Source organism: Monodon monoceros, unplaced genomic scaffold (assembly GCF_005190385.1).
Source record: "Monodon monoceros isolate NGI ecotype Baffin Bay Population unplaced genomic scaffold, NGI_Narwhal_1 Super_Scaffold_2, whole genome shotgun sequence".
Taxonomy (NCBI): domain Eukaryota; kingdom Metazoa; phylum Chordata; class Mammalia; order Artiodactyla; family Monodontidae; genus Monodon; species Monodon monoceros.
In genome coordinates this window covers 46,985,771-47,013,759 of record NW_021703776.1, presented here as the reverse complement: position 1 = coordinate 47,013,759, position 27,989 = coordinate 46,985,771, and the positions used below count along the sequence as shown (strand labels likewise).

Genomic DNA, 27,989 nt, shown 5'->3' with positions numbered 1-27,989 from the left:
CCTCAGATTCTTGATGACGGACAGTCTCCCAAACACAGTCAGTGTCTGAGTCGGGCCGTTCATGAATGGAGCGTGCAGCAGGTTTCTCACTGGCTAATGAGCCTAAATCTGGAGCAGTATGTCTCTGAATTCAGTGCCCAAAACATCACTGGAGAGCAACTCCTGCAGTTGGATGGAAATAAACTTAAGGTAAAGAATTATATGTTTGTGTTAGGTTACCAAGTATAATTTGTATTACACATAGCGCCTAAAATGTTTCCGTTAGAAGAGAGCATCCTGTGTATCTGAGAGGTACTTCTCACTCAACAGTTAGCAGAAAGGACCTTGAATGATTTCTGAGTGGTAAAGGAAGTTTCGGAAAGTCGTCGGGTTCTGAATCAAAACAGTAGGCTGTCGAGCAGGAGAGCTAGAGGCTCACTCCATTGCTTCCACCAAGCAACACATGGTCCATGTATTAACTCTACTTACTTCCTATGTAGTATGAGTTTTCATAATGGCCGATGTGGACTCTCCCATAACGTTAGAGTTAAAACCCAGGTCTGTGAATCTTCCCTTTTTTTAACTCATTGCTCCCCCCACCCTCCCTCTTCCCTGCATACCACTCAAAAAATGGGACTGTGTTCTCCCCAGAACTTTCTTCCCCCACCAAGTGCAGGCCGTGTCTTCCCTCCCCTGCCCTGGCACTCTCATTTTCACCTGTCCAGTCCATCTCCTTTAGAGCCTGAGGTGGCACCTACCCCTGCGGAAAAAGGGCAAAAGGAGCTCACAACCAGCCTGCCACCCCCAACCTCGGCCCCCTGCTGGGCTGACGGGCAGATGAGTAGCTCCTGACAGTCTTGAAAAGGTTAGAGATCAGTCAGTAGCCTGTGAATATGAAGGCCCATTGACAAGGCTGTCCCTGTTGGGGAGATGGATGCATCCCGCTGTTGATTCTGAAGGTCATGAAACATTTAAAGTACGTAACCAACTCCCCTTATTCTGAATTCCAAGCTCATCGAGCAGCCTCATTTATGATCAGGCTTCCTTTATAGGTCTGCCTAGAGGGAGAGAATGGCTAATCATGCTGACATGAGCATTCTGGTCCCAGAGACATTTTTGGTCTCCATTGTAAATGAATACATTGGCAGAAAGGAAGCCACTTCGATTCCTCCTGCCCTTCTTGGAACCCTCCGTGGCAGCAGGTGCCCACTCCTATCTTTTGAAAATATCAGTGAGTTTAGCAATACTTTTGGCTGTAAATGTCTACAGCCCAAAGGTTGAAGACGCAGAATTGTGCCCTTTTTCCATTCACTGACCCATTAATTACCAGTTCAGAAAGCATTTACTTGCTGAGGTTTAGGAGGTACTGTGCTAGGGACTTCAAAGTATAAAAGAACAAATAAAGCTCAGCCCCACAGTATGTAGATTTTTGGCAAATGTAGTCAGCTCTTTCTACCTCTTTGATTATGTTTACATTAGTTCTTGAGTTTGAACATCTTGTGATATCAACCTCATCATAAGCAGAGAAGTCATTGGTTTTCAGATTCAGTTTGTTTATGTGTTTCCTTCTTAGGCTCTTGGAATGACATCATCCCAGGACCGAGCAGTGGTCAAAAAAAAACTCAAAGAAATGAAAGTGTCTCTAGAGAAGGCTCGGAAGGCCCAAGAGAAAATAGAAAAACAAAGAGAAAAGCTGAGGAGGAAGGAACAAGAGCAAATGCAGAGGAAGTCTAAAAAGACAGAGAAGGTGGCAGCCGCCACAGAGGGTGCTGGTGAGCAGTGACACACACGGAGAAGTTTCCACCTCTTCCTGCCCTGCTCTCCTCCGGAGGATGAAGAAGAAACTGATGACAGGGGTAACGTGCTCTAGGCAGACTGGGGAACTGTGTGTTCAATAACTGCATTTTCTGCATTAATAGAGTACACTCGCTCTTAACCTACTGAAATCATCCCAAGCCACCTTTGGTTTAGTAACAAACCAAGGATCTCATTTGTGAGAGGTGCAAAGTAGCAGTGTTTCTCTCTTCCTTGTGTTGGGTGGGTGGTGTCACTTGGAGAACCAGCGTGATCCTGCTCAACAAGAGCATGACACACCGTGGCGCTGTCCATGGAATGCCATGCATTTTCAATATGCGATCCTGAAAGTGAGCAACGGCACATATCTGCATGGCTGAGAACACCGCTCTGCCATGAGATCTGGGCTGCAGAATCTATCCCGGTTGCGTGGGAAGGGTTCCCCCTCGTTTCTGTGCCTGGACACTGAGACAACCCCGCTGTGGAAATGTGGGTGCTCTTTGCCTACTGTGGCAAAAAGCAAGCAAACTGTGCTGCCTGCTGGGCACTGGGAAGAGAGAAAAGAATTACACTTATTTGTTAACCCCAGAAGGAAGCAAAAGCCTTAAGAATGCGGATGTGGGCGTTACCTTGGGGTTCTGACGGTAACATTTATCCTCCAGATTTAGCCAAGCAAAGAAAAATTCAGACATTAGTGCAGCCATGGGATATTGGGATCTGTTGTTTACTTTGCTACTGCTGCGTGTTCAGTATTTCAGCAGCACCGACACACACAACACGGTTCCTTTTCTCCCCAACAAATTGAACAGAAAATTGATTTTTAAGGAAACCAACATTTTCAGGTTTCCTCTCCTGAGGAACATTCTGGCTGGTCTTCAGCCTGACTATGACACAATCAGGAACTCATCACATATTTTCTACTCAAGATTTCCCAAGTGGGCTCAGTTAGACTTTTAAGAAATGTACTTTTAAGAAAAATAGAAATACCAGTTAGAGAAAAGTTAGATTTGACTAACATTCGACCAGAGAAGCAATTTTATTGAGCACACAGAATGTTCCCATAAAGAAGAGCTGTCAGTTATATCTTAGAGATGTTTTGAATGGTTTTTCTGAGCCATTCTCTTTCATTCTTTGGAGATCTCCACTTTACAGTTAAAGTTTATTTAAGACGGTACACATGATGCAGGCTGGCAGTGCAGGCGGTTATACTATTTTAAAGCCAGTATTAAGGATTTCAGTGTTTCATCAAACTAATGCAAGTGCAGGAGAGTGGGGCAGAAGGAGGAGAAAATAAACTCATCTTGAGAAATTTCAAATGATGGATTTTTTGTTGTCATTGTTGTTGTTGTTTTGCTTTTTATGCTCATGCATCTGGTTCTCTTTGCTGCATTGGCTGTAAAAATGAGGTCATCCACTTTCCAGAGGAAGAGTTTCAAAATAAGAGTTGAGGCCAGACCAATCCTTGGACAAGTATTTTACTTCCTTTACTTCGTTTTCTTGGGGGCGGGGGGGGTGGTCTCTGTCCTTGTCTTCCACTGGAAATGCTCTATACGCAGAGCTTAGGGGAAGGCTTTTGAAGGTTACAAGTAACAGATAACGTAAAGGGGCTTCTTCCCATATAGCTCCATCTCCTGTTTTGAAGCATTGTGATTTTTTTTTTTTTTTTTTGCTTGTCTGAATATCCAAAACCTGAAATTGTCTAAACTAGAAATTTATAATCTTGTTCTTCCCTAAGGCTTGTTTCCTTTTCAGTGACAGTGTTGTCTGTTAAGCTTCAGTTCCCTTGTCACTAGGTATAGATCATTCATTTGATCCTCAGAAACACTGGCATAAAGTAACATTGTGTTTTACAATTATCAAAGTCACTACCTATTTTTTTCTATCGTCATTTGGGGTATGATAATGAAACTCCATACTAGAATCTCTATTAATAGTTTGAGATAGGTGGTGCTTAGCTATTTATTAATATCATGGGAAACCAGGAACCACTATCAATGAACTACAAAATTCAGCAAATCTTTTCAATACTAAAAGACTAAATTAGTCAAAATCCGGTAATGCTACTGCTTGCTATTGTAAATTTTTGCCATTTTCGCTTATCTTTGGGGGAAAAAAGTGATCTGGATCGTACTGGAAGTTTCACTGTATTCATTTTAAGAGTGGAAATAGAAGGATGATTTATGTTAAGTTATGTTTACACTTTGGTAATATTTGAAAACGGAAGTATATACTGGATATGTGTATAAGTCTCAGTCTCTGCACATAATTTATGATCTATTATATTGCATTTTTAGATGTCTTAGAAGTATTGTTCTTTATTTTAACTTTATTTGTACACTTCCAATGTTTAGATCAACAACCAACTGACAATATTATAAATCAAATTCTTATTCCTCAAATCATTTAGTTTGTAGTATAACAGTTTTGATTTTTTAAGTTAAATTATAGTAATTTTAGGTCTTAATGAGTTATTTTAACATTACTAATTAAAACTGCTGAAATTGATTTGATTGTCCAACAAAGGATAAAGCGTAAACATATTGATAAAAGGATATGAAAACAAAGTGAAGGACCTCAGATCTTGTGAACATTTTGTTTTCCTGTTATTTCCTTTACTGACTCTGGTGCATGATGCCTAATTGAGGTTCCAGTGTCTTACACAATCCTAACTTTAACGCTAGTGGTTTTCAGTATCCTTACAGTTTAGCCCAGAATTGTTGCTTCATGAACGTTACAGACTTTGTAGTTTTTTTATTTATCAGAAAATGAACAAAAAGGGAATATCTGGTTACTAGGAATTATATTCCTTAAACAACAGCTCAGTATGACTCTAACAAAAGCCAGAAGTGTTTTGGGGGTGCAGGTAATGCTTTGGGGGACAGGAGATTGTGGTGAGGCCAAGCGGTAGACAGAGAGCATTGTATGAGCTGGGTGTCTGGGGCAGGGTGTTCCACTAAAGGACTTAGATTACTTTATTTAAAGACTGTCTCCCTTAAAGTAACTCACAGGTTATGTAGTAGTTTTCTCCTTCTTTCTTTGCCTGAATCAGAAGTTTACTGCAGAGTGATAAGTTAGGGTAGAAACCTAATTTTGCCCATTCTAACACACTGCTGAAGTCCAGCATTAATTTCATGACAATAAAGCTACGCTATACTATCCTCCTTTAGCTGGGGTTGACATTGATTTCCCACCCTCAACATCCCGTAAGCATTTTAACCCAAACAGTTCATGACTGCAGTGTGATAGGGGTGCCTCCGCTTCTAAACGGGGCGTGAAATGGGAAAACTACCTTGTGCTTCTTTGTTGTCGTTGGAAACAGAGGGGCAAGAGGCCAAGAGAGGAACCAAATGAACCCTTGTTTTATCCTGTAGTCATCGCTACCCTGAAATCTTGAGATATCCCAGGCCCAAGCTACAGGCCCAAGCCAGGTTGTTTGATCTAGCACTTTAATTAGCCTTTATGGTTTCTGCTGAAGACAAAGAATTCTCGGCTAGGTTCTTTGTGTAATAGGAAATGTGTGCTTTAAAATTATATTGTAAATGAAAACTCACATTTATATGGCTATTCTAACTCATTTGTAAGTGTTAAAGGTTATACAGACCAAGCTGCAAGAGAGGAGAACCAGTGTTTGGCCATACTATTCAAGAAGTTTCAAAAGGAGGTATCCCAGCAATTCTAAATCGAATGTCTATGCTTGGGATGTGATGTAGCCCCTTCATTACATGGAGATAGTTCAGAATTACCAACTTCCATTTGAGTAAATTTACTGTCCCAATAGAGCTGCACATGAGGGGCATTTCAACTTGGTGGACGGCAGTCACTAGGGTTCAAGTCACCTGCTTAATGCCAAGTCCTTAGTGCTTTCTGAATGAAAAGGTAAAAAGAAAAGCCCAGTTTTTAAAATATCTTTTTCCAATTTACCTTTAATCAAGGATCTACCTGCACACTTTATGAAGCTAAGCATTTAAGGAAGAAGTCCAGAAATAAAATGTCCATATTTTCTACTAGAATTGCTTTCGTTATGATGATAGGGGTGGGAAGTAAGTTCTCAAAAAGAAGCAGCGTTGTAAGAAATACGAACGTGCTTCAGAAATTCACTCCTGAAGAACAGCCCGTGTATGCAGGCAGATCTTGTTTTATATTTGTCTTAGGCATTTAAAGTCTCAGGAAACTTAGTCTTGGTCCAAAACACTGGGGGAAAAAAATAACACCAGACAGTACAGCAGTAGTATTTAAAGTAGCGACACAGAATAGACCCGACCTAGAAATCAAAGGGCAAAGAAAAAGCCTACAGAAGCAACTTCCCCTGGAAAATGAAAACATCAGGCTCTACCTTATGCAAAACAGAGGGTCCTGACGTGCTTGTGTGTGCGTGTCTGTGTGGATGCGCTGAGGGAATGGTGGTTACTGGAAGGCTCACACGTGTGAGTGGGTGGACCAAGCATGGCGCGTGACCCGCTTCCAGACCTGCAGAGTGGGGAAAGAAAGAAACATGATGATTTCCAATCCTTGCCCCTCCCCCCCGCCCCCCCCCCCCAAATCGCTTGGGACGCGAGAATGAATGAGGTAAAGAATAAGAGAACAAGAGGCAACGTCTCAAGAATGTGCATGCCATTTGTGTAGACATACAGAACTACATACGTGTGAATATATCTCCCACCATACATACATGCACATACTGCAATCACATGGCATCAAAATATATATTGTATATGGAACTTGGTAATGTCAGATAGGACCCTGAGCAGTATCATAGCCTTATTGCCACTTTTTTTGTGTGTGTACATTGAATGGCTCATGAGATTTTAAGAGATTTTTTTAATGTATTTCTATTAAATGCACTTATCCTTCTACATGTTTATATATTTTGGTAAAACTGGTTTATTAGATACTTGGTATTTTAGCAGGATGAAATTTCCTCACACGTTTGGTTAATGCTTTGATGTCAAGATTGCACATTGCTGAGTTGAAGCTCAGAAGTTTATACAGCTTTGGGGATTTTCAGCTGCAGATCGCAGTTTCCTTGGCTAAAAATTGCACTGTGTTCTTGTGCATTCGCTCACGCTCTGAAATTACATATTTGGTCGCTGTGATGCATAAGTCACTAACTACTGGCTCTCCGATGGCAGCGTTGCTATCACAGGACCATTTATTTGTGGTCCTCCACCATCTTTTGTGGAGTGATGCCACAGTTAGCTCATCACCAAATATAACACAAGTGGATAGGAGCGCGAGTGTGTTGTTGGAAGGTGTACACTTCTGTTTCCTTCAGCTGTCTTATTCACACACCCAGGTTTCCTGTTAAGAATTTAAACTTTCACCCATGAAAGAACAATTGGCCAAAATAAGTGGAAATTAGGAGGCACTCCAGCTAGATAACACCTCCAACAACATCAGAGTGAGTTAGTGCTTAGTGAAAACCCTTAAATATGTATGTATATGTTTTCCTTAATATTATTTATGATCATCACTGCTGCTTTCGTACCTTTTAATGGTGTTGCAGTTAAACCACTAGTACATCTGCTACGTATCACTAACAAAACTGGCCGGCTGAAAACAAAAAAAAGAGAGAGAATGAATTCTATCCCGTCGTAGAGGAGTTGATTTATTTTCATCTTTCTTTATGTATCACTAAAGGAAAACAGTTGTTTGGAAATCATTCTAAGTTCAGTAGGTATGGATAGCATGTTATCTGAAACTTTTAATTTGTACCTTTTGGTGTCTGATCATTTGCATGGAAGAGACAATAGTGCCACGTCTGGATTGTTCTCTCGTGCTTGGTTAATGTGTACTTCTCTAGATTGTTCTGTTTCAAACGCCATTTCGTACTCTTTGGTTTTCAGAGGCATTCAAAGCAAAATATCACAGTGGTCCTTTGTTTTCTAACCAATCTAAAAATTCCTTGATTAAATTTAATTTGTTAGTGTAAATAAATTTCTTGCCAATGAGTATTATTGTTGTTAGACAACGAATGCAATAAAAAGAGAAATACCAAGATCTGTCAAAGTAATTTTTTTTTCCCCCCTCTTCCATTTTCACTTTCAACTAAAACAAGCCTTGACTGGGTAAACCTGTATTAACTGTCAAAATACATCTATCAATCAAGAGCAAAGTGCACATTTTCCATGAAAATGACACTAAAAATAAGTTTCAGCCCTGGTAAAGTGTAAATTGCCCTGGTAAAGTGTAAATTGGCAGCTAGAATTACATTTGAAAGCACAATTATGGAACTGGGCATAAAGTTAAAAGATCAAAGCTCCCACTAGATGCTCCCTCGTCCACCTTTCTGTCCCCATCATGGCTTCACCATCACAGCTTCTGATACCTATTAGCCAGGAGCAGGTCTGTGACAAATCCATTAAGCAGTTGGCCTCACGCAGCATAGGGCAAGCTTAGAGTCAGTCCGCCCCAGAGTATGGGGACCCTTTCAACAGTTGTATTCCTAAAGCCTTAAATGTTCAGAAGACTGAATGTTAACAGATGGGGGATATTAATTTCTCTCTCACACACACACAAACCGTAATTTATCTGTGACTAAACCTTTGGCGATGCAAAAATGAGCAAAAGTAAAAGGAGAGGTGGGGTAATTTAGGTTTCTCTTTACTGGGAAAGCCATATTTAGAAGGGAAATGGGAATGGGTCTGAGTGTGCCAGGATGTCTAATGGCTTTGCTAAGGAGGTAGGCCTGGAGCTGAGGACAGCTTCTTAGTGCCTGTCTGGTTGTCCAGCACGTGAACTGGAGGCTCTGGGTGCTGGGGCTCTGATGACATGTGCGTTCATCCTACTTTTTGAACAAGACAAGGCAAGGCAGCAATAAGCTCACGTGCTCTCAGGGAAAACGTGTTTTAGGGAAAGGACTTTCTGGGTCACATATAGTTAAGTTACTTAAGACCTGACAACTGATGTAATGATTTTAGCAATTCCATTTAAAGGATTTTTCCTGGTAAATGAAGTTGTCAAATATCCCAAGACTGATTTGATATTGTACTCTCAAAGAAGCCTTATGCATCACATCTGTTCCCAGCTAAACTCACTTTCATCTCTTGCGATGTCCAAATTTAGGGTCAGCATTCATTGTTCAGATGAGATCACTGTGGCCCCTTAGATGTGGCAAGCAGTTGAAATGAGGAGCTCCCTGTTGTCAGGGCATGGGTGCAAATCGGCCTGTTAGAGCTCACAATAAAGAGCTTTGTGGGACACAGCACCAATCAGCAGTTTCCCTTTGTATACGGAGGCAACCGTCCTTCCTCGTAACACTGTACCATTTTCTGCCTAAACCACTGTAACTTTGGGTTCTTCTAAAATCTTCTGGATTTGGAGCACCCATCGAAAAATAACATTAGATTAATATTTTTTAAAGTCACTCAAGACATAACTTTAAACATGGGGTCATTTCTCCATAAGAAGCAGCCTTTAGGTAAACCGTATTTTGTTCCAAAATTACTCTCTATATCATACCTGTTTCCTCCTTGGCAAAATGACAGATTCTGATCAGATGATCTTTAACAGACATAGAGACTCAAAGACCTATAGAGACAAGAACTATAAATCAGTAGTACAGCCTGGGTGTGAGACGTAAAGGAGCAGTAGGGACTATGGTAAATTGTGGGAAGGAGGGGGTATTACTCAGTAATAGTCAAATTATTGCCATGCTGGAATTCAGGCCAGTTTTTGTATATTTTCAGGTAAGCTAGGAATTTGGATGTTTACACTTAATTCCTGGTTTTTAAATGTGGCAATAAAAACAAAAACAAACACAAAAAAGAGCATTGCCCAAAAAAGAACATACCTCTCCACCACATTCATCATTCCTCTGAACTTAGGGTCCCAACTCTAAATGTGTAAGATTTCATGAGTTTGGTTTCCTCCATTTAGTTGAGCAGAAATATGATTGTATCATTAGCAGCAGTATAGTATTGATAGTATCTAAGATGGCTGTACATGATAGCCGGTGTTTGACCATTTTGGCCCATAAAATGGTAATTTCATATGATTCACCTACTATACCGAGCACACTGTAAGGCAGGAGCCCAGGGTTGTATTTTGGATCTTTCACTTAACTGTTTGTTTCTCATTTGTAGAATGAGATGGGTGGGACCATATTAACTCTAAATTCGCTTTCAACTTTAAGTTCGTGTTCTTCTGAAGGCTTTAGGATAAAGTACAGTGACTTGAAGAACAGATACCGATACACAAAAACACCAAATATGGCAGAATAGGAAGGCTAGTGCTTGTTTATTAAAGGGTCAACGTGAGCATTTAAAAGGACCTCTCCAAAACAGCTGGACCAACGACAGATGTCTTAGGAAATTGCTGTAGCATTCACATGTCGTAGTTAGTTACTGGGAAGTAGTGGATGGTGCACCTTGGCTTCAGGAAACCACTTTCTAATAAAACTAAATCACTCTCCTGTGGGTCACTGCATTAGACAATGGATCGTTATTACTTTTTGCTATACCTTACCAGATGCGTCATTAGAAAGGAAGTATTTTTTTTCCAGAACAGCAAACTAAGTCCATGCTATAGCAAATGGCCCAAGTTCCCCAAATGAGCTAACAAGCAAGAACAAATTAGAATCTAACATTCTGCCCAGTTCTGAGCAGTGAACACGCCACAGCATACATTTCTTCAATTCTATTCAGCATACCATACAGCAGTCGTAATAGCTAAGAACTAACAGAAGGCACAGAGGATTGCCGTTCACCATAATCACAATTGTCCTGTAAACCCAGAGATAAAGGGCATGAAGGGCCAACAGGCAAATGGAAATATGTATCTGGTTTTTGTTTCTTATCCAAGAGACGTAGGCTTTTAAAAAAAAATTTTTTTTTTCAGGGGTGGAGGGTGGGATGAGACTGACGCTTTTTTTTTTTTTTTTTTTTTGGGGGCGCGGGGCGCTCACTGTTGTGGCCTCTCCCGCCGCGGAGCACAGGCTCCGGAAGCGCAGACTTAGCGGCCACGGCTCACGGGCCCAGCTGCTCCGCGGCATGTGGGATCTTCCCGGACCGGGGCACGAACCCATGTCCCCTGCATCGGCAGGCGGACTCTCAACCACTGCGCCACCAGGGAAGCCCGAGACTGATTCTTAAAACTGAGCTTTAAAAAGAATACATAGCAGTAAACCATGTCAGAAAGTATACCGTGTATCTGACGTAAATAACAAGTACAGTTAGTACCTACTGAAAACTCCGAGTCAAAAACCCCAGGTAAGTCATAGTAAACGTTCAGATGCCCCTGGCAAAGTGAGTTTCAAATTCTTGTTTGCACTGCCAAAACAATCCTCTGAAAAAAAGACCATGGACACCAGTAGGGTCTTTGGGTACTAAAACTAAGATGGAAGAGAAGTTCTTTTAAGCCCAGATCATTCCAGCAAGGGATTTAGGTTTCCATTCTGCCAGGAAGGTTTGGAGAGGATGGCCATCCCTGCTTTAGGACTGGTCCATAACACAAACTTGTGCGTGTACACAGGAAAAGGGGGTTGAACAGGAAGGCAGGTAACACACAAATGATTAGACCATAGCAATGTGGTATGGTATATTTTTTAGACTCTTGTGAATTGCCAAGTTGGAGAAACTCACTATTGAAATAAAGATATGGACCCCAGTCCAGTGCTTGCTATCCTAACCCAGCCCTCCAGGCCCACCCTCCACTGTGCTCAGCCTGTACGAAGCCCATTCAAGGCTCCCTTGCCCTCCAGCCTCCAGTAGAGGTTGACCACGGAGCAGGAGCAGGAGCAGCAGCAGCGGTGGGGAGAGGGAGGGCCGAGAGGGAGGTGGGGTGCTGACCTCAGCCCCCCAACCCCGTGAGGCCCTTGCTGGTTGGCTACATCCCTCAACCAGAGGTCAGGTTCCCCTCCCAGCGCCTTCTCCACACACAGCTCCCTTCTCGTCTGGCTTCCGGTTACCATCCCTGCCTTCCTTGTTAGCCTTGGGGTACTGCGTTATCCCTGTTCACTGCCTGTGCCTACACCTCTGTACGTAGTGCCCTCATGAAGTCCCCTCAAATCGCCCAGTTTACACGTACCATCTGTCTCCCGCCTGGACTCTGATTCAAATGCCTCCCGGAGTCCCATTCCCTTTTATATCTGATCTCTGGGGTCATCTATCCATGTCCCCCTTTTATCTGCACATATAATTGAGATTTATATTTTCAACCACTGACATGATTCATTTTGCAAACTAACCTCTGATCCAGTAGGATTCTCTGGGTCATAGAAGAAGATTTTCATGCCATTGGGGTGGTGACCAACCCAAAGGTCCCCTGTCACAGGATCCTCAGATACATTATCCATAAGTGTGTTAAAGTCCAGAGGCTTCTAGATGAAAACCAAGGAGAGAAGGAAGGAGAGAAAGTGAAAAAAATTTGAGAGGTGATGGAGCAATACATCAGAGAAAACTATCATTCTGTCCTTCCTTGGTCACCACACTCCTGGCTCCGGGGACACGACAATTCTGCCCCATTTCACTAGCACTCAAGGGAATTCCTCTAGCTTTCCATCTATGCTAGTATTTTGCCGGTTTCCGGGACACACGAGGGAGGGGGAAGATCAGAAAACCAAAGAAGACTGTTAAAAGTTAGATGAAGGCATTTGGACTAACATCTGTGTATGAAATTAAAACTGAAAGAAAAAAAAAAGTTTTAAGTGCAGCCTAAAACAGTTCCTTCTAAAACGGCATGTGCAAATGATATTTTTATAAGCATTCAGAAAACAACCAGGACATGTAGATTCATTTCTGATGAGAACATCAATGAAATGTAGGCTCTTCTTTAATGGCTAATCATAGGCTCTGCAGCCAGAGGAGAAATGATCACCCGGGGTCTAATTTGTGCCTTGGAGTTGAGGAAAAGTTTCTTCCTTGGCTTCCTGATGTTATTCAACTCCCTGTTCTTCTGCTGCTTATTTTCTAAATATAAGCGGCAAGCATGTGATGACTGCACAGATTGCTGTCACGGCTTTGTACCGGGATCATAAATAATACCAACGATTCTTAATTCCATCATTCATCATCCCGGCTGCCTTCTACTGGGGAGAAATCGCGTCTATTTGTTTACCTCTAACTCTCAGTTGGAGAAACAATATCTACCGTGTACCTCCAACAGAGGCCAGCCTACCTCAGCACCCAGAGACCCTGTAATAATTGGCGGTGACTCATTGCACAGGCCAGAGCGTGGGCAGACAGACAGCTGTGGTGAGCCCACGCTGCCCTGTGCTTCCTACTCAAAATGAGCTCTCTCCACATGGCCGGGAAGGGACGAGAGGGCTCAAGCATTGAGGCAGAGCCTCCTTTTGACCTTCATGCAGTGCCATCACTCATTCCTACCCTGGAAACCGGCAAGTTTGGCCAAAGGAGGCGGCTGAGCAAACATCCTCTGGCCAAAATCAGCTCCAAGTCTCCTCCATCCCCAAACCCCATCTATCCCAGTGTCAGACATTCTAGGCTGATAACGTTAAATTCTTTATGTGAGGAAAATGTTTGTTGCAGCGTTCTGCCATTATCTTTGGAAGGGGTCACGGCCAGCTGGTGAATTCCATGGCAGATGAAAGGCTGCAAAGATGAGGGTGGGGAGTGAGAGTGGGAGAAGGACACAGAAACCTGGGGTCCCGTTCATTCATTGCATGATTAATGAGCTCCTGCCTTGCACACCTGCTGAGCAAGGGGCAGGCCTGGGTCCTGCTGAGCAAGAGCTGACAGTCCAGCAGGGAGCCCAGCTTGGGCTCAGCAATGAACTCTTCCCTTGCAAATCCGTAATTCCTAGCAATACTAACTCACCGCAATGCACACTCAGACCGCGTTTCATGCTTCCACAAAGTGCAGTGGAAATGTTTACATTCCTTGGTAAGGGAAACAGTAAATTATTCTCTTTGGGAAAAACTGGAACCTCTTAACAAATATCCCAATTTTTAGAGAGTTGGAACTCACTGAAGTGAGACTATTCATTGGCTGTGTCTTGGAATTTTTTTTTTTTTTTTTTTGAGGAGGGGATCGTTTTTATTGCGGTAAAATATGTAAAACCTGAAATTTGTCATTTTAACCATTTTTCAGTGTACAATTCAATGGCATCAAGTACATTCGAAATGTTGTGAATCCATCACCACGATCCATTTCCAGAACGTTTCCTCATCCCAAACAGAAACTGTACCCAGTAGCTCCCCATTCCTCCCTTTCCCATCCCCTGGTAACCTCTATTCTGCTTTCTGTTTATGGATTTGCCTCTTCTAGGTTCCTGGAATCATACAGTATTTGTCTTTTTGTGTCTAGCTTATTTCACTTCGCATAATGTCTTCAAGTTCATAGGTGTTACAGCATGATTTAGTACTTCATTCCTTTTTAAGGCTGAATAATATTTCATTGTATGTATATACCACACTTTGACAGGACATAAACCCATCTGCATCTCATCCCAAATTCTAAGAACAATCCCAGCTAGTTTATCAAATTTCTTGGCACTCCAAGTATCAATTAACTGGTCTTCATGAATATGATCCTTCAAAAGAAAGAATAACATTACACTTGAAGGGGGGAGTCTCAACTGAATTGTTGTGTCAGGAGACAGGCATGATTTGCTGCCGGAAGTGGGAGCCAAACCTGAAATAAGCTTTGCGCTCCATCTTGCCTCGGCAAGAGCAGTGCCTTTATGGTTCTGTGTTGAATGTATACTGGATTGGGTTTTATTCTTATAAAATCCTTTAACTTTCAATTTGCAGAAGTGCCTATAGTTATAACTACAATTTGTTTTTATTCCCCCAGCCAATATGAGTAATTCCATTTTACTTCAGCTTAATACCACACTAGCCCTGCCAGTGATTTTAATGTCAAACATGATGTTACATTTGATGTTGCTTCAAGGTAATTTTCTCAGAGTGAAGCCCCTCAGGACAGTCACTGAGATGCGCCGACGGGCACAGTCACACGGGGCCTGGGGACAGCGCTTCATATGCCGTGGGCAGTGTGATGTGTGTGGTTTGCTGCTTCCCACTCTGCAGCTAAGCAAACGTGAACAACAAACCCATATGATGCTGATGACTCAATAAAAGAGTGAAAAATTGGTCCTCACCCACTCCAATTAGACAATCCTTTTTTCCTCACTTTTAATTTCACAAATCAATTAGAATCTAATTATCACTCTGCAAACTTATAGTATTAATACATCTTACCTTCAATGGAGTTAAAGTCCAATTAGTGTGCTTTTCATACACATGAATCTTATGAGCCAGCACTTCAGATATATAGACATACCTTCAAAGAAGAAAGAGCTACATCAAAGCTCGTGAAGCAATGTGATTCAGAAGGTTACCATGAAGTTGTAATAACTCTTCCTAGGGAAGAACTTTGCTTAGAGACTGGAAAATGGAACCTGTCTCAAAGCACACCAAATTCTGAAGGAACTCAATGAGTTGACAGCGCACAGAGGAGTTTTAATCTCTGAAAAGTTATTTCTAAAGGTGGGAAGCTAATTGGCACTGACTAGTAGGGAAGGAACTTAACTCTAACACAAATATCTGGGAGCAAAAGCATGACAGTGCTTTTCTTGGTTTGTCAACATAATGGCAAGCCCCAGGTTCTGCATTTTAGCCCCTCGTTTTAGGCCAGAGAAAGCACAAGAGAAGACAAGCGCTTGGCCTGTATCTGAGAGGAGACTTCCTCCCCTCTACCCTGAGTGCAATGTCACATTCATCATAACGATCTGTGGCCAGTCTAAGCACAGTGCATCCCAGGACAAAGAGATAAATGACTGCGCGATTATCTGCTATCTGTGAAGACCAGGAGATGATATGAATAATTGAAAGCTGTCTGTGCTGCTTTCTCTACATATGTTACTACCCTCTAAATATGTTACCAACCTTCTAAGTATGTTACAAATCCTTCATGATACAAGACGAGGAGGATTTTATATACACACCAATGCTACCCAAAGTGTGGTCCCCAAACCATGGCTGGTCTGTGAATTGTTTCACGGTCACCACCAGAAAATAATGTAAATCAGCTACATCACTAAGCACACTACTTAGTGAGGCTGACTTTTTTCCCATGGTAACACTTTCTTTATGAAGGAAGTGGTGCCTTGATTTACATTTTGGTACAAGCTTTTTGTCGTGTCACAAACCAGCACTACTGATATATACATGCCTACAAATTGTTAATCTCATTATACACTCAAAAATCTTCCCTCAAAACAAAGCTGTTTAGTAATACTAAATGTTTATTGCAGTACCCCCTCTTGAAATGCACTTTTTTCCCCAAAAAAGCAATTTAAAAAGAGTATGCCTTCACAAAACAGAAAATTCTGATTTGATATATGTTACCCCCTGAAAAATTAAGATATTTTACATTTTCCCTAATCCTCTTACTGGGATAACATGTTAAAATGCATCCCATCATTTAGAAAATGAATATGCTCTAAAGATGTCTAAGGAGAATCTGGGGACATGCATGGCATTTTAAAGAGTTCACATACTTGCCATCAGGTGAGATGTTGATTCCACAGCAAAATCAAATCCGCTGGCCACCACTCGAACTTCATTTGGACTGCAGTAAACAACAAATGAGCACGCTAGACCCAAATACAACTCCCAGGATCTCAGGTAGGGGTCAACAAAATAGTGATCACTGATGGCACAGAAGTGTTCAGGTCCCACACCGACAATGCCATTCAAACTGCAATTCAAACACACACATATGACACATGCAGGTGAAGCCATGGTACGTTACAGGATTATGCATTGGCATTCATTAATGTCTACTTATAAAATCAAAAAGTGGAATGGAGCCTTCACAATAGCTGTTACAGCCCAGAATTATGTGAAATCAGTCCAACCTATACAATCCTCAAAGACAGTAATTACCCTAAGAAACCCTAAAAGGTTATTAATTAATAGCAATGGAACATAAAAACCCTATAAACTGTGTCTTTAAAAAAGTGTGTGTGTGTGTGTGTGTGTGTGTGTGTGTGTGTATGTTTAGATAGACTAAACTCCACAGACATTAAATTAGGCCAGGAATTATTATCAGGGCCACACATTTCTTGATGCTCATATAGAACAGTCCAAGTCAGCATCAGGCAGTGCAAAAAACCCTGGCAATCTTGAGACTTTCATTCTAGTGAAAGCTCTGCTACTATTAGCTGTGTGATCTAGGGAAAATCAATCATTTCACATCCCAGGGCCTCAGTTTCCTTATCTATAAAAAAGGAGTAGAGGGACTGGTCTATCTTTCAGCCTTACAGGATCACATCCAGCCATGAAGTTTCATAATTCTAAATGCAGTGAAATGTCTGTGAGCAAGAATGCTCAGAAATAGGATGCTGTGGCTTTTTTGGTGCTGTTCTGATTTTGATTCTCCCTGTGTCACTGAAAATCTAAGATATATGAGTCTATTTTTCTGCTTTAATAGGTACAACAGCGAACACATAAGTGAGTCATGCCGCGCTGATTGAGGTGACAGAAGTTCCCGGGGGCCATTATCTGGGAGAGAATTATCTCCGCTCCACTGCGGAGGGCGTCATGGCCAGCACATCAGCTCTGACGCAGCTCTGGGCTCCTGGGCGACTTTGATAAGCGTACAGAGCCTCAGTTTTCTCATCTGTAAAGGGAGGTTAAATGATTTTCCCAAAGTCATACAGCTCATTAGTATACGACTAAGGGTCAGAATCTTCATTTGTGGCACTGCAGTGGGAATTACAATGAGATGATGCCTGCTGTACACTTTGCGGGGAGCCTACCAATCACAAAGCCTCCGTCAATGGTAGCCACAGTTACTACATGAGAAAAAGGGTCTAGGAATTTAGGATTAGTCTGTACAGGCTTCAGGCATAAGCCTGCAAGCTGGGGTTCTTTCCTCTCCTTTTTAAAGGTAGATTTCTGAAATTAGTTTGCTTTATAATCCTTTGCTATTTTTCATAAAAAGGAGCAGAGCAGAAGGGTTTAGAGTAATAGCTTTGAAATCTGATGAACTCCAATTGAATTCCGGAGTTGCTTGCTATCATCCATGGGGCCACAGCATGTCCCTAAGCTCTGAGCCTCTCCATACCTTGAAATGTCGGGGTAAGAATAAAATGAAGTAATGAATCAAAGACACTAGCACCATGCCTGGCATACAGTAAATGACCAGTAATGACCACTGTGTTGTTATTATTATTAATAACATGCTCAAATTATAATAGTCATTGGAATATTAATGTTGTAGACAACCATATAAACAACCATCAAACACAAAGCAGAAAATATACATGGCTTATCCTTGGGTTGAGAGAGCAGAATTTTAGTTAATTGTGGCACTAACTATAGTTTGGTTCTATATTGCCAAAGATCAATATATTTGCAATTGCCCAGAAAAAAATACTCTAACCCTGGGAAATTGGACAAAATTGAGATTTCCAAGATTAAATGGTAAAACAAATAAAATAAGTTTTCACTATTTCATAGTGACTCAGAGCACAAGCTCCAGACTCCAGCAACCAGGGTTAAAGTTCCAGTTGTACCATTTATTGACAGTGTCACCTGAGGCAAGTGAAATACTCCAGGCCTCATTTTCTTTAATCCAAACTGGTATAGAAATAAAACCTAATTAAGAAGATATTTGTGGGACTTCCCTGGTGGCACAACGGTTAAGAATCCGCCTGCCAATGCAGGGGACCCGGGTTCAATCGCTGGTCCAGGAAGATCCCACATTCTGCGGAACAACTAAGCCCATGCTCCGTGCACAACTACTGAGCCTGAGCTCTAGAGCCCGTGCTCCGCAACAAGAGAAGCCACCACAATGAGAAGCCCACGCACCACAACAAAGAGTAGCCCCTGCTTGCTGCAACTAGAGAAAGCCTGAGCACAGCAACGATGACCCAACACAGCCAAAAATAAAAATTAAAAAAAAGAAAATATTTGTAAAAAGTTAATAAAATAATCTGTTAAATTGGTTATTGCACCACCCAACTTATAGTTGAAGCTCATTAAGTTGTTATTATCACTATTGTTATTACCATTAGCCCAGCTTCTCTAGTCTACATACTTTCTTCTAATTTAGATCTTGGGATTTAGCACATTCTCCAGACACTCAGTGTCCTCATTCTCTTTCCAAAATATATTTGTTGAATGAATGTATGAAGAAACTCTCCCACCAAAAGCTGTTGTCTGAACTTTCATGCAGATGAAGACCTGGGCTGTAGTCTGTAATGGCCACTAACTGGTTGATTGACTTTCATCCAGTAACTCGATTTCTCGCCGATCTCGGTTTCCTCATCTCCAAATCCACCAGGTAAGAAAGGAGAGGAAGGAGCACTGGTAACACTGATCACACATCACTTACCAGGTACTCTGCTAGGCACCTGCATGTACATAACACACTGTTTAAAAGAAATCTAGATTTACAAATTCAGAGATAATTGAATTCTGCAGGTAAATTATTCAAATAGAGGGTAGGATTCTAGAAAATCATAATGATTAGAGGATAAAAACTGTTTGGGAAGATAGCGTCAGATTACTTTCCTAAATCCATCACTACCTCATAAACCAAACCCTAAGGCAAGCGAGGATGTTGACTCTGTGTTGGGTTGTTGGGGATCAGGGATCCATGTGTGTTTTCTTTCTCTGTATGTCATACTGTCAAGGAGCCTGGGGTGGAGCTCAGTGTCACCAAAGAGCTGCTATTTCAAAAATCGTGTGCAAAACAAACAGCAGAAGAGGCAGCACAGGGAGGTCTTAGAGGCACCAGATTTCAGATCTCCTCTTAGGTATGTATTTCTAGTTCTCAGAAACATGTAATATTACATCTTTTAATATAAAAATAAATAACAAATAAGCTCAAAATGTGAAATTGTCTATGGAACTGGCTTGGGTTTGAAATACTAAGTCTGGTTTTCGAGAAGAGCAGAGTGTTTTCTTGCTAAAAGATTAAAGGAACATTCTCTGAGGACAGGAGCCATAAAGCAGCATCCAGCCAACCTCGGAAATGAGGGATGGGTCTTCTCTGAGGGGCTTGAGTCCTCAAAAGTTTCTGCAGAGGACTTTCCTGGTGGCGCAGCGGTTAAGAATCCGCCTGCCAATGCAGGGGACACGGGTTCGATCCCTGGTCCGGGAAGATCCCACATGCCACGGAGCAACTAAGCCCATGCATCACAACTACTGAGCCTGCGCTCTAGAGCCCGCGCTCTAGAGCCCACGGGCCACAACTACTGAGCTCACGGGCCACAACTACTGAGCTCACGGGCCACAACTACTGAGCCTGTGCGCCTAGAGCCCATGCTCCACAACAAGAGAAGCCACTGCGATGAGAAGCCCACGCACCACAACGAAGAGTAGCCCCCGCTTGCCGCAACTAGAGAAAGCCTGCACGCAGCAACGAAGACCCAACACAACCAAAAATAAATAAATAAAATAAATAAATTTATATTAAAAAAAAAGTTTCTGCAGAAGAACACTTGGAGGAGTTTGTGATCATTAGAAAGGGGAGTTGCCATTATCCCCCCACCCCGTCCCCCACTCCCTGCCAAAAAGAAACACTAAAAGTGGATTAACCATCCACTGGTGTTAAAGGAAAATAGAAATATGACATATCTCAGTACTTAGGCAGAAGTTTGTGTTTGATGGTTTTCAGATGCAAAAGTGACTTTTCTTCTTCTTGAAATTTAAACAACTCAACCGTGGATTTAAAATCTGGATGGTTCACCACCAGCAGGTACACGGTATTATCTGAGAAGAGATTAAAAACAAAAATGGAAACATTAATCGAGCTGTCAGCTGTCAGCCCTGTCTCCAGAAAGCAATTTCAACCCACCTCCAACCAGTACTTAGGGTATCAGGCAGATGGAATATTTTCATCTCTTTTGTAGAGAAGCATTTGTGATTGCTCCAAAGAAAAATGGCTAAAGGAAGACCCAGTGACAGTCTCTAAAAACTCCAGACTCCACAAGGGGAAAAAAAATCCTCAAGCATGAGCAGCCCTTGACACTAAAACTCCAAAGAGCTTATTAAGCTTTCTACTGCAAATGGTCTCAGCAAGATGCAGCACTGAGATAAAAGAGATAAAAGATGTGAATATCAATAAGAGAAGGTGTGCTCAGGTGTAATTTACACAGTGTGAGATGATCAATTCCATAAAAAGAGCACGCGAGAGATAATATCAAAGGGAAGCAGATTCTGGGAGTCAGTGCAACTCTGAGACATGAAAGAGACCAGTTTAAGTGGTCAAGAAGGTCTGATCAGAACCAGCAAGTGAAGTTAGGCCATAGTCTTTGCCTTTGGAAGCAGTGAGTCTTTGGAAAGCTTTGACGTGACTGAATTGGTGTTTAAAGGAAAATAGTGTAAAGTTCAGGAGGTTGAATTGAAGAAATTTGAACACAAAAGCCAGCTATGAAGCTTCCCATTAGTCCATTTGACAAGCAAATGTTTATTTTAATTGGTGCTAAGTGCTACAAAGGGAAAACAAAACCAGATAAAGGGATGGAGAGTAATGAGATGTCTTCTTCACAGGAGTCAGGGAAGTTCTGAGAAGATGATGTCAAAGCAGAGATCTAACGAAATGAGAAACTGAACTATGTGAATATCTGGGGAAAGAGTGCTCCAGGCTGAAGGAAGAAAGTGTGCAAAGGGCCTGAGGCACCCGTTTCCTTGGAACACTTAATGGTGAGGTTGTGGCTGGGGGAGTGAAAGAGTGGGAATACTGAAGCCACAGAAACAGAAGCCAAGGCCAGTCTTCAAGGCTTAGGATAGGGATCCAGGGCTTACTTATAGGGGGCTTTCAACCAAGGAGTAACATGACCTGTGCGTATGGCAGTAATCCAGGCACGTGGAGTTAAGGGACTGGACCAGGAAGATGGCACTGATAGGAAAAGACAAGAAAGGACAAGAGAGGCATTTGACAGGAAGTATCAAAAGTCCCTGGTGATAGCTGAGGAATGAGGGAGTCGGAAATCAAACATAAGTGAGGACTAAAACCCGGATTCACATTTTGCACAGCAGATTCCACCTCTAGGAATTTATCCTAAGGAAGTATTCACAGAAGACATATGTACAAGAATGTTTATTTTGGCATTGTTTTCAATGAGCATAAAGGTGGGAACAGGTTTAATATCCATCAACAGATGAACTATATTATGGTACTCCCACACAACAAAATTCTAAAGAGCCATTGTAAAGTAGCTCTAAATGCACTGTCAGAGAAAGGAATCCATGATGTAGTGTTTCATACAAAAGCAATTTATACGAGCACTTGTGTAATATGTATGTGGTTACTTTTCCCACTTTAATTTAAAAGAGCATGCACACACCCAACACCCTATTTCTTTGCACTTAAAATATTTTGAAAATAAAATATAGTGTTGATAAATGGGTGAAGAGGTCATTGAAAGGGACAGACATATGGATATATGGACATATTTCATATATACATATACGGAAGAAGGAAAGTCATATGGGGTAAACATGAAGAATGGAAGGTAAGAGGATAAAGAATGACTTTTCGACATTTTGAGTTTAATGTGGCTGTAGGAGAGGAACCCAAAGAGAAGTATCCAATAAGCTGAAGGGGGGGAACTGAAGAGTTGATTAAAATCATCATCGTCGTCCACTTTGGGGGCGTTCTCCTAGAGAGCCGGCACAGCTACAGCTGTGACACGGCTGAATGAGGGACAAAATAATAAAGAGGGGAGACAACCTGCAGCAGAATCAGAATGAGGACAGATAAGTGTACTGGAATATCAGGGAGGGGCGACTGATCAGTGTAAAATGGGATATGGAGGAACGAAGTGGGGAGGGAGGGAGCAGAGGAGGGGAGTTGGAAGAGAGAGAGAGACCTTGCTGATAACTTTCAAGGCAGCAATTTTAGCCCGCCAAAATGGGAAAAGTCTGCAGGGACCAAAGAAGGGATTGTCTGATGAGGAGATGGACGACAGGGTGATTCTCAACCCTGGTCTCACATTTTTATCTCCTGGAGAGCTTGTAACAAGCACTACCGCCCAAGCCTCCCTCAGACCAACTGAATCAGAATATTTGGGGCTGGGGCTGGGACCTGGACATCAGGCTTTTTAAAACTCTCCAGGTGCTTGTGTGTGCAACCGGGATTGAGAGTTAATGTAGAGACCAAGGAAATGGCTGCAAAAAGAAGGGAAGAAGTGGGATGAAGGCATAAGGGATGAGGCAACATGTTAAAATGTGGAGAAGCAGTTTGAAGACTACTAGAGGCACCAGTGGGCAGGGAGGCATTGAAAGTGACCATCCGTCAGTGGATCTGTAGGTTGCAGGTGTCTTACGTTAGAAAAAATCTATGCCTGTAAATGCCTGGATCTGTAAAATTCTTTAAGTTGGAAAAACCCATAATGATTAGAGCTGAATATCATTACTGTAGTAATTACAGAGATAATGTGAATGTTGGTATTTTTAAAAATTAGGTGTTTTGCAAATCTCAAATATTTTAGCACTCAAGCCTTTACGTGGTTATAACTTTATATTTAATTAACACGAGGGTAAGTTTAAAACCCAGAGTAAGAACATTGTTCATGATTATACTTTAGTTGGATGAAAAGAAATATTCTTTCATTAACATTTTTCTGTTTTTTTTAAATTTGGCTTTATTTTTAATAAACATTAAATAAACATTGTTACCTTCATTTGTGAACGTGCTAATCCCATGAGGGTTAAATGAAGACGAATCAAAGTTACTTCCAGTGATCCTCAGTTCCAACACTGTTGTATCCTCTTCAACAGTGGACATGATCCGCTGTTCATGTCCGTCAGAAGTATTTTTCCAGGCTTATTGGGTTCAAAGCTCTTTATTCCAGGATATTTTAATCCCTTATAGAATAATGGAGGAGAAAACACAGGCACTTTATAAATACTTCAAATGTGGATGGAGGTGGTAGATGGCACGTGGGTTCACACTGTCTGGTTCCGGCCACAGGGCCACATGGGAAGCCTCTTAGTTGGCTTGTGCAATAGGCCCACGGGGTCTCTGGGAGCCACATGCTCCACCAGGTGACCCCACACAACAGGCACAGACCCTTCTGTGTGTGTCGAATATCACAGCTATCAAGCTACCAACCCATGGCAAAGATAAAAAAAAAAGAAGAGCAGACCAAAGAGACATTTATGAATGGGCTTCAATAATATAAGCAAGGAACACGGACAGAACATTGGTTATGGTTTTTAAACCGTCCCCTAGCAGGTTCATTGGAAGCATCTCAGAGACGAGGTTTAGGGGAAGTCTAGTAAGCAAAGGGAACAGCTCCTTTCTTAGCCTGAAGGTAGAACAACGACACATATCTATTTGTTTTACATATCTGGGTCCCATGTAAGATTTTGCTGGAAATATACGTTCTGTTCCTTTAAAAAAGAGTTTGTAAGACACTTCTGCAGAGGATGACTAGTCTTCCATCTTCATAGGAGAAAACTGGATTGAATGAACTACGACAGGAAGCAAAGGGTTTTCAATGGCTGGATGACTTGTATACTGTATCCTATCAACTCTGTTTTCCTAGACTAGGTTGTTGACTTCTTTTGTTTTGAGCTATATCACCAACCGCAATGATCTATACGCAGGAGAGGTTCAACAGCATGGTGGCTTTTCTCTTCAAAGTTTGGAAATTGTGGAATAAAATATCAACGATTTTAAATTAAAAGGCTTATTCTGAAAAGTATAAAAAAAGATAAAAATCTAAATGATGTGGGAGGGGATATATATACACACACGTACACACGTATATACACTCAATTCAGCAAATATGTGAATGTACCACTTAAGTGCTTCAAGGAATAGACAGATGAACGGGAAGCCATTCTTGAACTCACTGGACTCACAAATTGCCACAATGGAAGACAGGGGCATATAAGAGTTCACTGTACACACAGGAATACAAATATACATAGAACATATACTATCAAAATCATAACATCAGTATGAATGCATATACGGTTTGTTTTTTGAACCATATCACTGCTCATTTTACTTGAAGATGGGCATTGGTATAAAAAAGGCTGAAACAAAAGACAAGCTGCCAGTCCTAGAAAATGATTCAGAGCACAGTAAGTGAAAGGAAACACTTACGGAGCTAATGAAAGCCAGTCCATTACGAAGTATCTCCAGATCTTCAGAGCCAGTTTCTGTCAGAAAAGAGAATAGACAGCACAGATTGTTTCACACTGTTGCAGGAAGCTAAGGGTCCTTTTCTTTATCACTCTTAACTTGAAAATAGGGCTACATATTTAGCTCTTCTTTGATAGGTTCATTTATTTATTCCAGTTGACTACTGTGATTATCTAAAAATTAAAAGCGATTCATATATTGAAATAAAGTATATTTAAAATGTACACTTAATATATTTGTTTTAAATTGATGGGCTAGAACTTTTTCCCTTAGAGCCCAAAACCTCTTAAAGTACATGGAAATTCACTAAATGTACAAAAGGTACAGTAATTTGAAAATAGCCTGCTGTTTTTGAAAGACATAAACTCCCAATATATGTTGATACTTAATAATTCCAAACCAAATAAACTCTTTGAAAACCCTATTGGAAATATAAACAAATTCCAAATGCTTTGGTTAAAATGGGGATACATTTCATATGCCAAATATTTTACTATTAATATAAACATCAATAAAATATCACCAAATTAGTTATGCTTTAAGTACATGTAAATTTTTTGGATTTCAATCAATCTCAAGACGTATGGGATTTTTGATTTGGTATTAATAATTTTAGTGGAGGTGTTTGTTTTTCAAATATCCAGTGATATTTAATATCAATATCATGTTTGTTTTCTAGAAAAAAAGATTACACTATAAGATATCTGATCAAGCTTACTGATGCTAACTGCATTAAGTCATGTGGTCTAGCCTTTCCAACCTCAGTCAACTGAGATAAATAATTCTAAAAAAACCCCTCAAAACATAACAAAAGCAGATTGGGACTGACATATACACACTACTATATATAAAATAGATAACAAATAAGAACTTGCTGTACAGCACAGGGAACTCTACTCAATACTCTGTAAAGACTTATATGGGAAAAGAATCTTTTAAAAAAGTGGATATATGTATATGTATAACTGATTCACTTTGCTGTACACCTAAAACTAACACAAATTGTAAATTGACTATACTCCAATAAAAATTTTAAAAAAAAATAACAAAAGCATGAATGTCAAACAAGTTGTTCTCAAATAACAAAGCTGGTTGGTTGAAGCCAGATGGGGACTTGAGTCCTCCAACACTCCTGTTGGTTGCCTACCAGCTGCTATTCCCTGGCCCTTTTATCTTTGCTGAAGGGTCAGTCTTCCACAAAGGAGGCCCATAATTACCTTCCCAGCTTCCTTTGCAGCTAGGGCACCAGCCTGTTGTCTAGCTCTGATTAATGAGATCTAAGGGAAGATCTGCTGAGAGTTTCTGGGAAAAACTGTCCTCCCAGATATTAAAAGAGAGATGCATGAGGAGAAGCCCTGTGGTAACTGCATAGGTGTGTGAGGTCTTTTAAAAATTTTATCCTTTACTCATTGCTTTTTATTCCTCTTTTGTCCCTCCTCTGCCATCTGCTCAGGTTATATTACCATAAAATCAAACACTGCCTATTGTTTTTGCTAAACAGACCAAACAAAAACAAATGATCAAAAAACAGTCAAAAACATTGACAGTAGGTTGGTAAAGTCAAAAGTCAAGTAATTTGGTATTCATAACTACCTACTGACTTAATAATACTCTCCTGATTCGTAGTTTTATTTTTGAACAAAATTTAACAAGTATATTAATCAAATAACTCGCAAGATAATACTTCAAGCGAGATACTGCCTCCTCTCAAATACTTACCTATTCCTTTTCCTAATTTACAGTTAGGAAGTTCTACCAATTTTACTCTTGGGAAGCATTTTTTCTTGTTCTGGGAGAGAAAAAAAGGAATCAACTATGCATAAAACTGTCCAGAAATTATAATTAAGTTGCAAAGGTAAGTAGCCAATAAAGTTCTCCTTAACTGTACTTTTTGCCTGGGTTTCAACCCCAGGGTTAGTGGTCCCTGAAACTTGAGCAATTCTACCAGACCAGACCTGAGCCAGACACATGGGTCCCTGGGCACAACATTCAGTATTTATTTAGCAGAGGTGGGTAGATACACAAAGGAGATACATAGTGTCCTCTTGAGGACTCTGCGCTTTGGCAGAACAGGAACTATTTCATCAGCTGTGTCAGGAGTCCTAGGTGGAAATTTGGGTTAAATGGCAACAGGGTTCCAATTTATTCCATTGATGTTTTAGGGCTGCTGACAGATGGGCCTCCTGCCCATCTGCCCAGTGTGGCCCCAAAGCCTGGACTGGACATCTATCTGCTTTCGGGTGTGTTACTTGAAAAATGCAGGTGGGCTTAAAGGATTTATAACTTCAGAAAATCATACCCAAGGCCAACATATAAAAAGCCATTGCACATACACACACCCAAAAGTGACTTACTAAATCTGAGTGCATAAACATTGCGGGGAACATTTGAGTGAAGGACAAAGGAAAAAAGAACAGATGTGAGAAGGAAGTACCAGCAGGCTGCCTGCGCAGCACAGAGCTATTGACGCAGCATTTGAAAGAAATGGACCACAACATTAGCACAGCCAAGAGAGCTAAACAATAAACATTTTTTGAGAACTAATGATACAATACAGTCAGAGTGAGCAGCAACAATTATCCAACAATTCCTAGAAATCTTATTTGACTAAAGACAGACAGGCAGAGAAAGTTTTCACTTTGCCTTACTGATAATTTAGTCTCATAGAAGGAGGAAGATGGGCTAAGGGTGACTGGACACTTTGCATAAAATTTCTAACAATACGGTATAAAATAATAGGAATTTGGAGGTGACGGATTATTTCATATTTTCATTCAGATAAAAATGTAGCATGCTCCTACTATCATGCCGTTCGCTATCAATTCTACCCTCTACGAGGGTCTGAGCTAAGAGGTTAGCAGTGGGGTCTAGTAATCAGCTTTGTTAAAGCACCACAGTTCACCTTGAGGCACAGAGTAGAGAACCTGGGTGCTAGAGATCCAGAGGTGAATGGATAGATGACGAAGACCTGGCCTGCAAGGAGAGGGTGGGTCCCTGAATGATGGACACAAACTTAGAAAGCAGACTTCAAAGGAAACTTGGGATCTGCCCCCATGACCTGAGAAACAAAAAGATATTTCAACAATAGAAATCTGACATTATAATCAAAAAAGTTTGCAATAAAGAAATAAAAGGGAAAGTTTAGAG

The 27,989-nt window shown here is 41.1% G+C and overlaps 2 protein-coding genes across 5 annotated transcripts in view; one reads left to right on the top strand and one right to left on the bottom strand.

Annotated features, from left to right (window-relative positions):
• PPP1R9A (protein phosphatase 1 regulatory subunit 9A) overlaps positions 1 to 4,129 on the top strand; it is a 317,021-nt gene extending 312,892 nt beyond the window's left edge. For all 4 annotated transcript variants that reach the window (XM_029233109.1, XM_029233106.1, XM_029233108.1 and 1 more), the window contains 2 exons: positions 7 to 189; positions 1,553 to 4,129. In XM_029233109.1, the coding sequence (XP_029088942.1) occupies positions 7 to 189; positions 1,553 to 1,762 (393 nt within the window). In that variant the 3' untranslated portion in view covers positions 1,763 to 4,129. The remainder of the gene's footprint in view (positions 1 to 6; positions 190 to 1,552) is intronic.
• LOC114901342 (serum paraoxonase/arylesterase 1-like) lies at positions 2 to 27,217 on the bottom strand. The gene is given in 14 exon segments (XM_029233051.1): positions 2 to 162; positions 6,107 to 6,240; positions 7,259 to 7,674; positions 9,232 to 9,300; positions 11,957 to 12,088; positions 14,930 to 15,011; positions 16,231 to 16,258; positions 16,261 to 16,430; positions 20,329 to 20,455; positions 23,366 to 23,480; positions 23,483 to 23,554; positions 24,804 to 24,859; positions 26,562 to 26,631; positions 27,197 to 27,217. Coding segments are annotated over 11 exon segments (909 nt in total). The 3' UTR covers positions 2 to 162; positions 6,107 to 6,240; positions 7,259 to 7,674; positions 9,232 to 9,264.
• Between the last annotated feature and the right edge of the window lie 772 nt (positions 27,218 to 27,989).